The 14,050-nt window shown below is 39.9% G+C and overlaps 1 protein-coding gene across 1 annotated transcript; it reads right to left on the bottom strand.

The window, feature by feature from the left end:
- Positions 1 to 891: 891 nt before the first annotated feature.
- Positions 892 to 11,734, bottom strand: LOC117941850 (scavenger receptor cysteine-rich type 1 protein M130-like). The gene is made up of 9 exons (XM_034867014.1): positions 11,658 to 11,734; positions 8,016 to 8,048; positions 7,654 to 7,938; positions 6,486 to 6,803; positions 6,104 to 6,391; positions 3,679 to 3,981; positions 3,285 to 3,593; positions 2,790 to 2,872; positions 892 to 1,930 (listed from the first exon to the last, which is right to left on the bottom strand). The coding sequence occupies exons 1-9, from the start codon at positions 11,719 to 11,721 to the stop codon at positions 1,820 to 1,822; spliced, it is 1,794 nt and encodes a 597-aa protein (XP_034722905.1). The 5' UTR covers positions 11,722 to 11,734; the 3' UTR covers positions 892 to 1,819.
- Between the last annotated feature and the right edge of the window lie 2,316 nt (positions 11,735 to 14,050).

The raw sequence follows: 14,050 nt of genomic DNA, 5'->3' as shown, positions 1-14,050 counted from the left end.
TCTTTGAAATTGGTCCAATAATGACCAAGAACGCTGTAACGCTAGCTGCAAACCAGACTGCAATGTAATCATATAGGATAAATGTGCATCGTCCATTTCGATCCACTAAAAGTATTGTTTTTACCAGTGACAAGCTCAGATTATTCTGATAATATTATGGAAAGGATCCCTACAGAGATAGACCTGTTTGGTAAAGAGATTATTTTTGTTAAACCAGAAACAGCCCTGAATAACACCGTCTCCAAACCTACCAGACTCCATTTAAATAAACAATACTTTTAGCTTGTACATAGTAGGAAATAAAAGCTCATTAAATCATATATCTCCATCCTGCCTTTATCAATGACAATTTTAAGCTTTTTTCATAGTTACATCTGTATCTCATAATTAACAGACAGTTTTCTGGTAATTATCCGATACATTCTGGTCAGTCATAATAAGAACCTTGTAGTTTTCTCTTCTGTTGAATGCAAAGCGCTCACATTCCAAGAAAGCAAACAAAACATTTTCACAAAATAAGAAAATACAACACTAACAATCCGCTCATTCTGAGTTTATAGTCTCATATACTGTATATATATATATATATAGTCTTATATAATAAGATATAATAAGAGATACATTGAGTAAAAAAAGTACAAAAAATCATGAATTAAAACATATATGTAAAACTGCTACATTTCAATAATCATTCTTAATAACTGTCATTGTATAGTCCAGTACCACCGATATCTCATAAATAAGATGTAAACCCAGAACTTGTAATCCTCTCCCCCTGAATTATACTTTGCATTTTGGCTTATGGCCTATTTCCAACGCAGAATATGCTGTTTTTGGTGATATATAACTTGGCAAGCTAATATGACATGATACAGAGCTGCTTTTAAATAAGCAATCTATTACGAAATCAAGTAAATTCCTGTACAAAAATAAACATTTGTTATGAAAAAGCATGAAATTTGTTTAGAAAAATACCACAGATTTTGACTGATTTATTTGTACTTTGTTTGTGAGCTATATGACTTTGATGCATTGTATTTCTTTAATCAATCACAAATACTAACTGATTCTCAACTTGGCACCGAATGTGGTTCACCAACCCTGTATGTGCAGATCTCCAGCGGCAAGAAAACAACCGTGTGGGGAGGTTGTGTAAGCAGCTCATAACAACATTTGTTGTTAGGTTGTGAGGCTAGTAATTTTAAAAGTAAGTGAGATGGCCAAGTATAACTAAATTCTGCACAATGAGGTAGCATTCCTCATTTTAAGCCAATCCCTGATGTTTTACTAACTCTAAATAGTTTACAATGTTAGCTATCTTAAAAAACAGTTCATTATGTTAAATAGAATGGTCACATGATCAAAATATCCACCGCAGTCACGTAACATGGTCACACGTTTAAAACGGCCAATGTGCGACAGTCTGTGTTGTTTTAGGAATCAATGGCAATCAACCTATTCTGTTGTTTAGGTCTGAAGAAGGTGGCTCTGAGTTCCCTGTTATCTCAGGATTTAATTCAAATGTCACTCAATTTAATTTACACTGAATATTGTAATACATAATTAAGAGGATTTTGTCAATGTTTCAAGTTTCAATTTAAAATTTAATATTATTTTACATTGTTACTGGTTGGCCTGTTTTTGTTTTTAATTGTAATTTCAAATTCTCAGGTGTTTGTACGCTTTCAGTAGGAACCAATGGCCTTAGAGATGTGAGCTATATAGTATATAATGTAACGTAATCATTTGTGTCCTCTTGTTTTCAAAGGAACTTGCACATTAAAATCCATATGGATGGGAGAAGAGCTCTTTGGAGGTGTTACTCTGCTCCTTCTTCTTCAGTTTGCTCTTCTTCAACTGCAGGAACACCCATGTGATAATGATTTAGCTCAATATCCTCCTGCGTGTCTGTCTGCTGTCCCCTGCTGGCCTGTAGAGACATGACAGAACACAGAGGTGACTTTCTGCATCACTCCAGTAGTTTCCAACCTTTTTCCTTAAGTGACCTTTTCTATAAATTAACTATATTGTTAAGTAGAAAGTCACATAACTGATTAGCAACTACCTTCTCAAGGATCTTGGAGTAGGTCGATGAGAGAAAAGTAGTCTAAGTATATGTCAGGTTTTCAAGCTGTTTCTAGGTTCTGCGTAAAGGGAAACCAGGAAAAAGATGATTGCAAGAGATGAAGAATTTTATCTCCAATCATTTTAATTTTATCATTGAAGAAGATCATGAAGTTGTCACTTCTAGGTTTCAATCTTCCGAGAGGCAAATTTATACCATTACCTGGGGCATGAACAGCGTTTTAATTAAAGCAATCATCATCGGGTAAGTCATTAAAAATCTAGGTCACCGTGCCAACTGATATGATTGCGGCTATCAAGGCCACTTTGTGGTATATGTTAAGGTTTTTTGGGTAAAACGGTCATCAAGAAGAAATACCCCTCTAAAATGTAAACGTTATAAATGTTATAATTTCTGTATGACATAGTGTACATTTACTTTAATTCTGTATAATGACCATTTATACCATAACATGTAATAGGTCCCTGTGCTTATCTAATAATAACAATAATATTTAGTAACAATATTGCTTGTTTGTGGTGGTGATTTCCAAAATGCTGTTGGTTCTTAAATGTCTGTTGCTAACGGTTATTTGGCTGTGTGAACGCTGTCATTATGTGTTTATATAGGTTTAAAAGGTTGTCTTACACCCCTTAAAATTAAGAAGGCCATTAAACCCCGAGGTTGGGGACCAGTTGTCTAAACAACAGGCATGTGTCCGTACCTTATAGTAGAAGTAAAGAGACACGTTCACCAGCAGCAAAGTTAGCAGCAGGACAACCGCTTTGATGATAAAAGGCCTCGGACCTGATCCAACCCATGGAGAGTTGTCACACACAACATCAAGAAATACAACAAATCCCATTTAACACAAACTGTAGGGACCTGAAATCTAAAATCACTTTAACATGTACACGGATCGCTCACACCTATCACGCTTATACTGTAAGTTTAAAAAGTTATTTAGTATCCTCTGCTCTGCCTCTTTTTACCTGTGGCATGTAAACAAAGAGGAATGACAAAGAAAGCGAGAGAGAAAGTGAAGAAGAGGGAGAGAGATAATATTGGCTGATCTGATCATATTACCATTCTGATTAATAGCAGGTGGGTGAAATAATACATTAACAAGGAATATATGTTTAACTTTAGCAGTTATGCATTTTTGCAAGCAGTTATTTCGAAAGGCAGGCAGGTATTTCGGTCATACATGATGTCATACCTGTGGCTTGTGTCACTGATGGGCTTGAACAGATGAGATTCAGGATGGAAGAATGGGAATATGACACTGCACACTCCCTCAAAGTAAATCCAGACTGAACACAGTCAGAGCTGATCATCCAAACAGATCGGACTGAGGACTCTTTCTTCCATCCTACGGAAACAGGAGAAAGACAGCCCAGCTCTCTGCATGCAACAGCTCCTACCTCTGTGATCAAGCCAGAGACAATCACTGGTCTCCAGTCTCCCTGATGTTTCACCTCCAGTGATCCTGTACAACGAACGAGTCCTCCCACCAACCTGACGGGTTCTGAATAGAAACAAGAGAGTTGTCTGCAAAAGAATAAAGTGAATTTGAACAGAAATTAACCAAATCAAAGCTGCTCTTCTTCTACCTGAGCAGGAGAGTCCAACAGCTTTTCCAGATGAGCAGTTGTTTCTATCTGAGCCTGAGCTTCTACAGTCCAGGAGAGCATACTCATTGCCACCACACTGGAACTCTTTGGTACTCACTGGAGCCTCCACCTCTCCAAAGAGCATCCCCTGGAGGACTGAAGGAGCCCCACAGCCAAGTTCCCTACAGACAACCTCTGCATCCTGCTGGTCAAAGTCAGCTTCACACACTGAGGACCACTTCCGGGTCTTCACCTCCAGTCTGCCTGAGCACAGACTGGTCCCATTTACCAGCCTGACAGAGTCTGATAGAAAGAGATGATAGAAGATAAAATAGAAAGCGATAAAAAACACCAAAAACAGTGTTGCCATAAAACAGCACAACTGCAACGTGATTTCACCATTAACAACAGAAAATATGGAGTCAAGTGATCGGCTGGACAGAGATGGCAGCTTAAAGTGTAGCTCTTGGCCCAACCTAGCCAGTTAGTTGTTTTATATGGTTCCAACTCCAATATTCTATTGTTGTGTGCTCGTCAGAGTTACTTAAAACAGAACGGAAACAAGAGCAGAGCACAACGCAGCGATAATGATGACATTGCAGAGGAACTACTGGAGAAACAGAAAACTACTTTCAAACGGTGGGAATCGAAAACGACAAAAAGCTAACTGCTATTCATGCTCATTTAGCATCTCTGACTGCGAGCCTTGGCTCCGTCAGATCTGACGTGAACAATCTAAAAACTACCATGAAAAGCAACTGAAGTACTCTTGACAGCCATGGCCACGCTTTTAAATTGCTGGAGGCGAAGCTAGCAGACACAGAGGACAGACACCGAATCTGCAATATCCACATCGTCAGGTTAAAGGAGGGGGTGGAAGGCTCTAAAGGGAAAATGTTGACTTTGCATTACAACAGGATTTGCTATAGGCCGATATAGTTTATCCAATAGATTTTTATCATGCAATTGCATCCTCCTTAGCAAACTCAAAAACAAAGGGAGTAGCCATTGTAGCCAAACGGATTCTCCCTCTTTAGCGTCATCAAATGTTTTTGATGACAATTTCTATTATACGCTTACCAATCAAATGCTGGATTTAATGGACTATTCTTTTGTTGTTGGTGCGGACTTCAATGCTATGTGGGACCCAAACATTGATCGGTCAAACATAAAGGTCACTGGGGTTCAGGTTAAGGCTACAAATGCTTTGAAATCATGGGCCAGCAGCTTGGGGCTTATAGACATTTGGCGTGCAATTAATCCCACCTGTAAGGATTATTTCTTTTTCTCAGGTAAACATCATTTTTTCTCCAGAAGAGACTTTCTTTTTGCATCCCCTCAGTTATATAATTATATTGATAACGTGGTGTTACTTCCAATGGCATTATATGACCATAAAGGGGTTCTGTGCTCCACCACCCTTGGCCAATGTGTTGTTAGGTGGCGTTTTAATACTTCTTTACTGAAAAATTAATACTATAGACCCTTTCCAAACATGTGACAACGCCATTATAACTCAGTTTATTGCAGAATTCCTGATATTTGCAGGAAATAATGTTGGCTCGGTAAACTACCATGGAAAGCAACTCTTGTAGTACTCTTGACAGCCATGGCCACTCTTTCCAAGTGATTTAATTTTGAAGTGTCATATCAATCAAGTCACAAAATCAGTTTTCTAACATCTAAAAAATATTTCTAAATTAAGGGGCTTACTGTCAAAAGAAGACTGAATAATTTATTCACGCATGTATAACAAGTAGATTAGATTACTGGAGCGATCTGTATTTAGACTTGCACTGGCTCCCAGTAAAGGCTAGAATTTATTTTAAGATTCTACTCCTAGTATATAAAACTCTCAATGGCCTTGCAGCTCAGTATGCTCATTAGATATCAACCAGCAAGAACCCTCAGATCCACAGGCTGTGGTCTGTTAACCATCCCTCTCTGTAACTCGAGAGCAGGTGAGGTTGGTTTTTGTATTTGTGCCCCAACAATAAAGAACACCCTGCCAGTGGAACTGAGAAAGGCATCCACACTGAACACTGAAAAAAGGCTAAAAACCTTTCTTTTTACAAAAGTCAATGAATAACTGAGTTTTTCGCTGTGTGTGTGTGTTTGTGCATGCGTGTTCAATACATTTTTTGTATGTATAGTTTACTCTGTATAACCGAACAAAATGTTGTTTTATGTCGCTTTTGCACAAAGCCCATTTTGTTACAATAACTTGTATGAAATGTGCTCTATAAATAATGTTTGATTGATCGATATTTTGTTGAGCCACTGTCGCTGCTTAGCACCACCCAAGAATATTGGGATCTGTTTAAATAAATGCAAACAAGCCAGTGTTTTTATTCTATCCCAGCATACCTTACTCCACAGTGTTGTGGACATAGGTCTGGCAATGCAAGACTAAGGATGGGCTGACCTGAGCAGGTGAGATCCAGGATGTAGGAAGAGGAAAATGAGGCTGCACACTCCCTCAGACTAGATCCAGACTGAACACAGTCAGACCAGATCCTCCACACTGATATTATCGAGGACTCTTTTTTCTGTTCTACAGAAACAGCAGAGCCACAGTCCAACTCTCTGCAGGCAACAGCTGCTGTCTTAGGGGTCCAGACGGAGTTAAAGTCAGACACTGGTCTCCATTCTCCCTGATGTTTCACCGTCAGTGTTCCTGCACAGCGGCTGACTCCCCTCAACCTGATTGGTTCTGAACACAAACAATAGTGTCATCAGTAAAAGAATAAAGTGAATTTCATTAGAACATAAATAAATGAATCAAATTAAAGCTGCTCCGCTTCAACCTGAGCATGTGAGTCCAACAGCTTTTCCAGGGGAGCAGGTGACGTTTCCATCCAAGCCTAAACTTCCACAGTCCAGGAGAGCAGCCTCATTCCCTCCACACTGGAACTCTTTGGTCCTCATTGGAGCCTCCACTTCTCCATAGAGCGCCCCCTCGATGACTGAAGGATTCCCACAGCCAAGCTCCCTACACACAACCTTTGCATCCTGCCAGTCAAAGTCAGCTTCACACACCAAGGACCACCTCTGGGGAGACTGATTATTCTTCACCTCCAGTCTGCCTGAGCACAGACTGGTCCCATTCACCAGCCTGACAGAGTCTGGAGAGGTGATAGAATAGCAAATACAGAGACAAAAAAGGTGCCAAACACCAAATAAAACAGTTCAATGATTCAAACTGGACTCAGCACAGTTCTAAAATTTCAGTTCATCATTCACAGCAAAACATATCCTTACATCTGCACAGATTGCAGAAATCCCATTTACATTTATACCATGATCTGGGGAAGTACTCGATTCTGAATGGCTGCAGGGTATCTATAAAAAACTGTTATAGAACACCTACTAGAGGAGTTTCGGTGAAACAGACTGTTTACCGTTCAAAATTAAAGCGCTACATTTAAAGAAAATGAAAAAGGGAATCGAGAGTGGACTATGTAATTATCTGCCGTTGCTAAGGCTGGCAAGTCATATCTAAGGTTCATCCTATTTACTGGAGCAGTGAACAACGGTTTGCATTGCATAAGAACCTTATGGGATGGGAATGACTGTTCCAGTCTGTTGCCATTCTAGCTAGTGCAAGTGTGATTCAACCTGAGTACATTACTTCTTTGATGTCTCTGATGGGCTAGTCTGGATCAACAACAGTTTATTTTTAGGATAAAGGCTGACATCTGGCATGTGATTTCAGGTCCCTCCCGCTCTCTGTGTGTAACCATTCTGAAAATGTCTTTGCTAGGGGAAACAAGAAACTTTGAGCTAGCAAGCTTCACGCTAAAAATGGCAAGTTTTAAAGAAAAGTTTGATCGGCAACAAGCCAGGCCTGCTTGATTCTTTTGGGGAATAATTGTAAAGATTTGCAAAGAATATGTTTACAGCATCTGCTAACTGGGATAATTTGCGATCATTTAGTGGGATTGCTGTCATAAATGATGTCACTGATAGGCTTACCTGAGCAGGTGAGATCCAGGAGGTGGTAAGAGAAAGATGATGTTGCACACTCACTCAGAGCAGATCCTGACTCCACACAGTAAGACCTGATGTCCCACACAGATCTGTATGAGAAATCTTTTCTCTGTTCTACAGAAACAGCAGAGCCGCAGTCCAACTCTCTGCAGGCAACAGCTGCTGTCCTCAGGGTCCAGACAGAGTCTAAGTCATTCACTGGTCTCCATTCTTCATGATGCTTCAGCTGCAGTGTTCCTGTGCAGCGACCTCCCTGCAACCTGACAAACTCTGAATAGAAAGAAGAAAGTCATCGGTAAAATCGGCTGATTCTGCCATAATGATTCTTCATTTTTTTCTCTATTTACCTTCTGAGTTGTGTTTTCCTTCAGTCTGGAGTTCTGTGGAAAGTCAGAAGGTAAACATGTATAAAGCAGCACATTTGGATCACAGCTGTGGACAGAAACAACTTTCTAAGGTTGTTCTGTAGTAAATCTTCTATCGGCTCAAAAACTCCTCAGTGAACTACTGTTTGGGAAGAATGTAAAGCCCTTGCGAAGTGGCAAAATGCAAGTGTTAATTTCCTATGTTAACTGTTTATTTATCTCTTGTCATATGCCAAATATTTGTTAAAAATAAAAATAAAAAACACTGTTCTCTTCCTGTGAAATGGTTTCAAATGTCTAATGACATCATCCTGCACTCGGGGGCGTTTTACTAAATTAATGTCAAATTAAAATGTATATTAGTTTTTATGTCCCTTGCCCATGACTACAAATCCTGCCTGATCTGGGTCAACAGCAAGCTAGCTAACAACAGCAGTGACAGAGGTTGTGACAGCTTTGAAACGCACACACACACACACACACACACACACACACACACACACACACACACACACACACACACCTTTGCGTTATACCATGATGAACGAAGCTACAGCTGGCTGACAAGGGCCAGGTGAATGGGTGAGCATGCAGAATTGAGGGAGGCACAATTATTCTTCATGTACAGCCGGCGCTGCTGTCAATATGTTCATCCACTTGTCAATCCAATTATCTATTCGCTAAAGTGTGTTTCCATCCCACGACTTTAAAGCAAATAAAAACCTGAGCTTAATGACAACATGCTGTTTTGTGGTCAAATTGCTGTAAGGATTAGATTTGAGACATTTCAAGGTGTCCATTTATTTTCACACTGAAACGCACAACATTGAAGCTAACATTTACTAACAAAGTTTGCTAGCCAAAATGGATCGCGGTGTCCACCTATAAATGATTAATACTGTAAGTTGTAATAGTGCTAATGTGCTGGCTGATAGCAACATGTCAAGCTATGATAAGACAAGCACGGCGCTATCAAAACATCGCTATGATGATAAAAATGTGTCGATGGAAACATGGCTAGATACAGAGCCGTTTGAAAATCAGCAAAGTTTCCCTTTCATCTTTTATCATACAGATTTATCAGAAACAAAAAGGGCACCCTAAACACCACATCCCCCGAGTCATCAAGGAGAGGGGATGTATCAAGGGGAGCATATAGGTGTATCTCAAGCAAGCTCGAACAACTATCAGCTATCAAACAACAGCCTCGAACAATGGTATCAAGCCTACATTTAGCTGGCCTGCTGTTAGCTCTGATGATCATTAGTAAATTGGGTGGTGGGGTGGCTGTGGCTCAGTGGTAGAGCGGTTGTCTGCCAATCAGGAAGGTTGGGGGTTCAATCCCTTGCCCTGCAGTCCCATTTCAAAGTGTCCTTGGGCAAGACACTGAACCCCAAGTTGCCCCCGATGCTGCGCTTCGGAGTGTGAATGTGTGTGAATGTTTATCTGACGCAGGTGGCACCTTGTACGGCAGCCTTGCCCACAGTGTGCGAATGGTGAATGTATCCTGTGTGATGTAAAAGCGCTTTGAGTAGTTGTTAAGACTAGAAAAGCGCTATGTAAATACAGCACATTTAAATTAGTGATCTTTTAGTTCCATGCCCAGCAACACAGTGGGAATATGGACTACAACGTACAGTGTATATACTCCAGAGATACATTGTTGTTTTTCAAACTATTCCAGTCTATAGGCTACCCCCGGACCATCTGTTGGCTGTGATACGAGCCACACGGGCGTAGCAAAAGCAAGGAAGGTAAGGATGCGTCAGAGAGCGTCTTTGCCGGCAAGAAAGTAAACCACCACTACCATCAATAATCCTGAGCAATCAAACCTTATTGTGTTTGCTGAGATCTGGCTTCACCGAGTCCCTGATTCTGTGCTTAATCTGGACGGTTACTTGCTTGTGCGAGCCGACCGCCCCTCAGAAACGTCCGGCAAGAGGATTGGAGGAGGCTAGTGCATTGATGTGAGTGACAAATGGTGCAGACAGTATACAGTAAGAGGCACCATGTGCAGCTCGGATATAAATAGTATACTGCTCTGTACATCCCTATACTATATTATATTGCTTTTTTCACCCAGCATGTTTCCTTGGATTAGAGTGGCACCTAAATCATGGATGCAGTTATCCAGATGGTCTTGCTCCGCAAGCTGCTATGCCCTGTTACACCCTACTACGCTCTGCAGTTCCCTGCTACGCCCTGCTGTGTCATTCTACGCCCGGCTACGTCCTAATACGCCCTGCTATGCTGTGCTGTACCCTGCTACGTCTTGTATTGCCCTGCTATGCCATGAACTTCTACAACTACTATTTCTGATCATAGTTCCATTATCTTTATTGTGACTATTATTGCCACAGTTTATCACACCCCCCAACCGGCACCGTCAGACACGTCTACCAAGAGCCTGGATCTGTCTGAGGTTTCTCCCTAAAAGGATTTTATTTTTTCTCATCACCAAGGTTTCTTCCTAAAAGGAAGTTTTTCCTCGCCACTGTCACACTAAATGCTTGCTCTTGGGGGAATTGCTGGAATTTTTGGGAGACCACACTACCTCCCAAGGGAGTTTGTCGGTATTATCATATATCGTATTATCAACTGTCATAGTTGCTGTTTATTGAAATGCCTTGAGAAATGTTTAGGGTCCCAGCTTAGGACAGAGGTAGAGTCCGTGCAAATAAATATGTACTTTTTGGAATTTTGCCTGTCTATCTTTGACACTGTGGCTACGCTACATCACAGTTCCAGTTAGAGCAGGTCTAGAGAAAACTATAATTTACAGACACTCAACAATTCCCCCACTTAGTACGGCGGTGACGAGAAAAAACTTCCTTTGAACAGGCAGAAACCTCGAACAGAATATAAGTGTTTATAACAGAAAACATAAACACTTTTGAGTTTAACTAACTAACGTACAGTATTATGTCATTGTTAAATCTTTTATAAGCGTCTTTGTTGCTTTATTAGGGATAATACTTACTCTATTATGTAACATACAGTTAAAGCAACTATTGCAGTTGTAGTTACTGGATCTAAAGCCGTAACAATGCCTTATGAAGGTTAACAAATCCTTTAATATGCACTTGTGTTGTGTGTGTGTGTGTGAACCAATCCAGCAGGATAACTGGCTAACAACATCATCTTTGAGACGTTGGCCTCAGGTCGTGCTGATTCTTAGTAGTGGTAGAAATTAACTGAAAGATCAATGCATGCCCACTTATCGGACATTGACTACAGCTGTCATTGGCAATTGCAGACATTAAGCGATTCTCAAGTTTTAATGAACAATACATGGTTATTACTAAACAGGCACAATTTCTGTACTTTCAGATTTTTACAGTATTATCTTGAATAACTTCCTGTGGGTGAAATCAAAGATTGTACCCATTTTACAAATTGTACCCAATTTTGTCACATGTCAAGGGGCTAATAAAAAAAAGGGGCTATTTGGAGAGACATCCCAATGTCCCCAGTGTGCACGCTTGTGTTCATGTGTGCGTGCGTGCACGTGCGAGTCCTACCTATCATTAGTTGGTAGATTTCCTCTTTTTTAAAGAAAAAGAGTCTTTGAGTGTTGTAAAAAGCAGTATATGAATAAAATGCATTATTATTATTCTTTATTACCTGAGCTCCACAGCTGCAGTAGCAGCAGCAGCACCAACAGGTGACCCACATCCATGTAGACCATCTCTCTGTGTCGCCGTCTGTCTTCTTCTCTGATAATCCTGTGTGCAGTCCTCAGTGTATATCTGCATACAAAAAGAGGTGGAGCTTTACTGTGATATATATATGAATATATAATTTTGTGGTATTTAGTTTGACAGGAAGTGCATTTCTGTGAAGCTGAGAAAATTGACAGATCTGTGGTTTCCTGTTTACAGCAGCTGAGATGATCTTATCCAATAAATGCTGTCAGAGTTTAATTATTATTGAATGTATTCAATGTGTTAACATCAGCAGAGTCACCTGACTCACAGCTGCCAATAACAATTTTATTGGTTGTTGATGAATCTATTGTTTATGAGTAATACTACTGCAGTCCCAGTTCAAAACATGGCTGTTGGGAACACACTTATTGCTCGGCCTGTCACATGATTGTTTTGATTCTAATGGGAGAAGTGAACGGGAACACAGATCATGAGCAATTCTTTTGCCCCACAGTCACTAATGTGAATATTGGACCCACTCTACACATGCTAAATATCTCCAGAATATCCTTGACATTAAATTACCTTAAAAAGGCGTTTTTCAGACACGTCAGCAGAAAATGTAATTTTGTTTGAGCCTTGTTTTTGTCTCAGTACCAAACAACACAGAGAAGCTAATGTGAGCTAACGTTTGTGAATGCCTTAACAAAACGTATATTCCTAATGCTAAATATGGCTTTTAGCTGTGTAAGTATCTAATGTTAGCAAAAGTAAATATTAATAATATTTATATTGTGGATGGCGTATTGCATTTGGTTTACCGCACCGTTAAAGAAAATTGACTCTCGTTCAAATTGGGTGACTACTACTAATCATTCATTGTCCTGTTGGAGACATTACTGGGAGAATTAAATGTTTAAAATGTCAACTGAAAAAACAACAATTTTATTAATTAGTTGTTTTAATGTGTGCATGCCAACGTGGTGATCCCTCATATGGACTTTATTTCCTGCAGCAGTCCAACCCTTCTGCATTCATCACTAACAACATGAGATTTCATTTATTAAATACCAAATAATATTGTTCTGCTTTCCCAGCAGTTTGTTCTTAAATTTAGTGAAATTACTGTACCAAGCAGAACATGCATAATCTACACAACACATCAATGATGACATACAAAGATTCTTATGTCTTATGTTACTCAGAATTGTTTTTTTTGCCGCAGATTACCAGGAGAGTGACTGCGCCTGTAGGGTTTCTAAATCACTTCTCAGAGATACAAATTAATCTGGATTACAAGAGACTTTCAACGTATTTGTTCTCAAAGGTTTCTTCTTAGTTCCAAACAGGTTTGACTTAGTTTTACCCAAATGTATTTAAAGATTGTTATCTAGCCACTTTCTAACACCTTACTTAGAATGTTGTCATCAAATTGTGTGATATGGATGTGTAACTACTCCCACTCTGTAATGTTTCTTGTATTTGTCCCTGTAAAGCACTTTGTGACCTAAGTCTGTGAAAAGTTCTTTATGAATACATTTTACTTACTTAGGCTGAACATAAGATTAGAATTAGGCCTGCCACTCTAAAAACAAACTCGCATGCAGGCAGTGATATAGTTCCTCTTTGTTTCACCTGCTAGTGGTTTGAGGTATTTGTTTGCAGTGTGAAATTTGTTCTCACATTAAAAAAACAGAAGTTTTTTATGTGCAGGTCATTTTTGGATTGGAATCTATGTTTCAGAATAATCTGCTGACAGTCTCGGGATTGGAGGACCCAAATGCAGAGAGCAGGCAGGCAGAAGAGGTTGTAAAAAGGTTTATTTTAACAAAAGGGCAAAAGAGAGTCCAAGCAAAAAGACAAAGTCCAAGGAGAAGGGAAAAACTAAAAAACGAAGCTCAGGGGCTGGCAAAAATCCTCTCAGGAAGGTAAACTGTGGGAGAATAATGGGTTGGAGAAAGAGATCAGGAGCACACAGAAGTCCACAAAGGAACAGGAAACGCCAACAGGAACACTGACTTCCACACGAACAAGACAAAAGGATCTGGCGAGAGAAGCACAATCATTAAATACACAAGGTAATGAGGAAACGAGAGGCAGGTGACAAGAGGGCAGGGAAGCAGGTGGAAAAAATCAGGTAATCACAAGAGCAGGAAGACACATGAAGTAAAACTAAAGGCAAGACGAGACAAAAACCCGACTTCAAAATATAACAGGAAACAGAACACACAAACACTCAGGGGAACACAGGACTGGCAAAAACCCCAAACCACAACATCTGTAATACAAAACATCAGAGATGGCAAAAGTACTCACTTTCCGTACTTAAGTAGAAGTACAGATACTTGTGTTAAAAGATACTCTGGTAAA

The sequence above is a fragment of the Etheostoma cragini genome, chromosome 3 (assembly GCF_013103735.1).
Source record: "Etheostoma cragini isolate CJK2018 chromosome 3, CSU_Ecrag_1.0, whole genome shotgun sequence".
Classification (NCBI taxonomy): Eukaryota; Metazoa; Chordata; class Actinopteri; order Perciformes; family Percidae; genus Etheostoma; species Etheostoma cragini.
The sequence above is the reverse complement of the archived record's forward strand: the minus strand, read 5'-3'. Positions and strand labels throughout refer to the sequence as shown.

Bases quoted from the DNA above. Each gene is read 5' to 3' on its own strand.
- LOC117941850 (XM_034867014.1), bottom strand. From the start codon at position 11,721: ATGGTCTACATGGATGTGGGTCACCTGTTGGTGCTGCTGCTGCTACTG. The intron at 7,939-8,015 runs GTAAATAGAGAA...CTTTCTATTCAG, and splicing joins AGGAAAACACAACTCAGAAG to AGTTTGTCAGGTTGCAGGGA. The intron at 2,873-3,284 runs GTATGACATCAT...GGGTTGGATCAG, and splicing joins ATCAGTGACACAAGCCACAG to GTCCGAGGCCTTTTATCATC.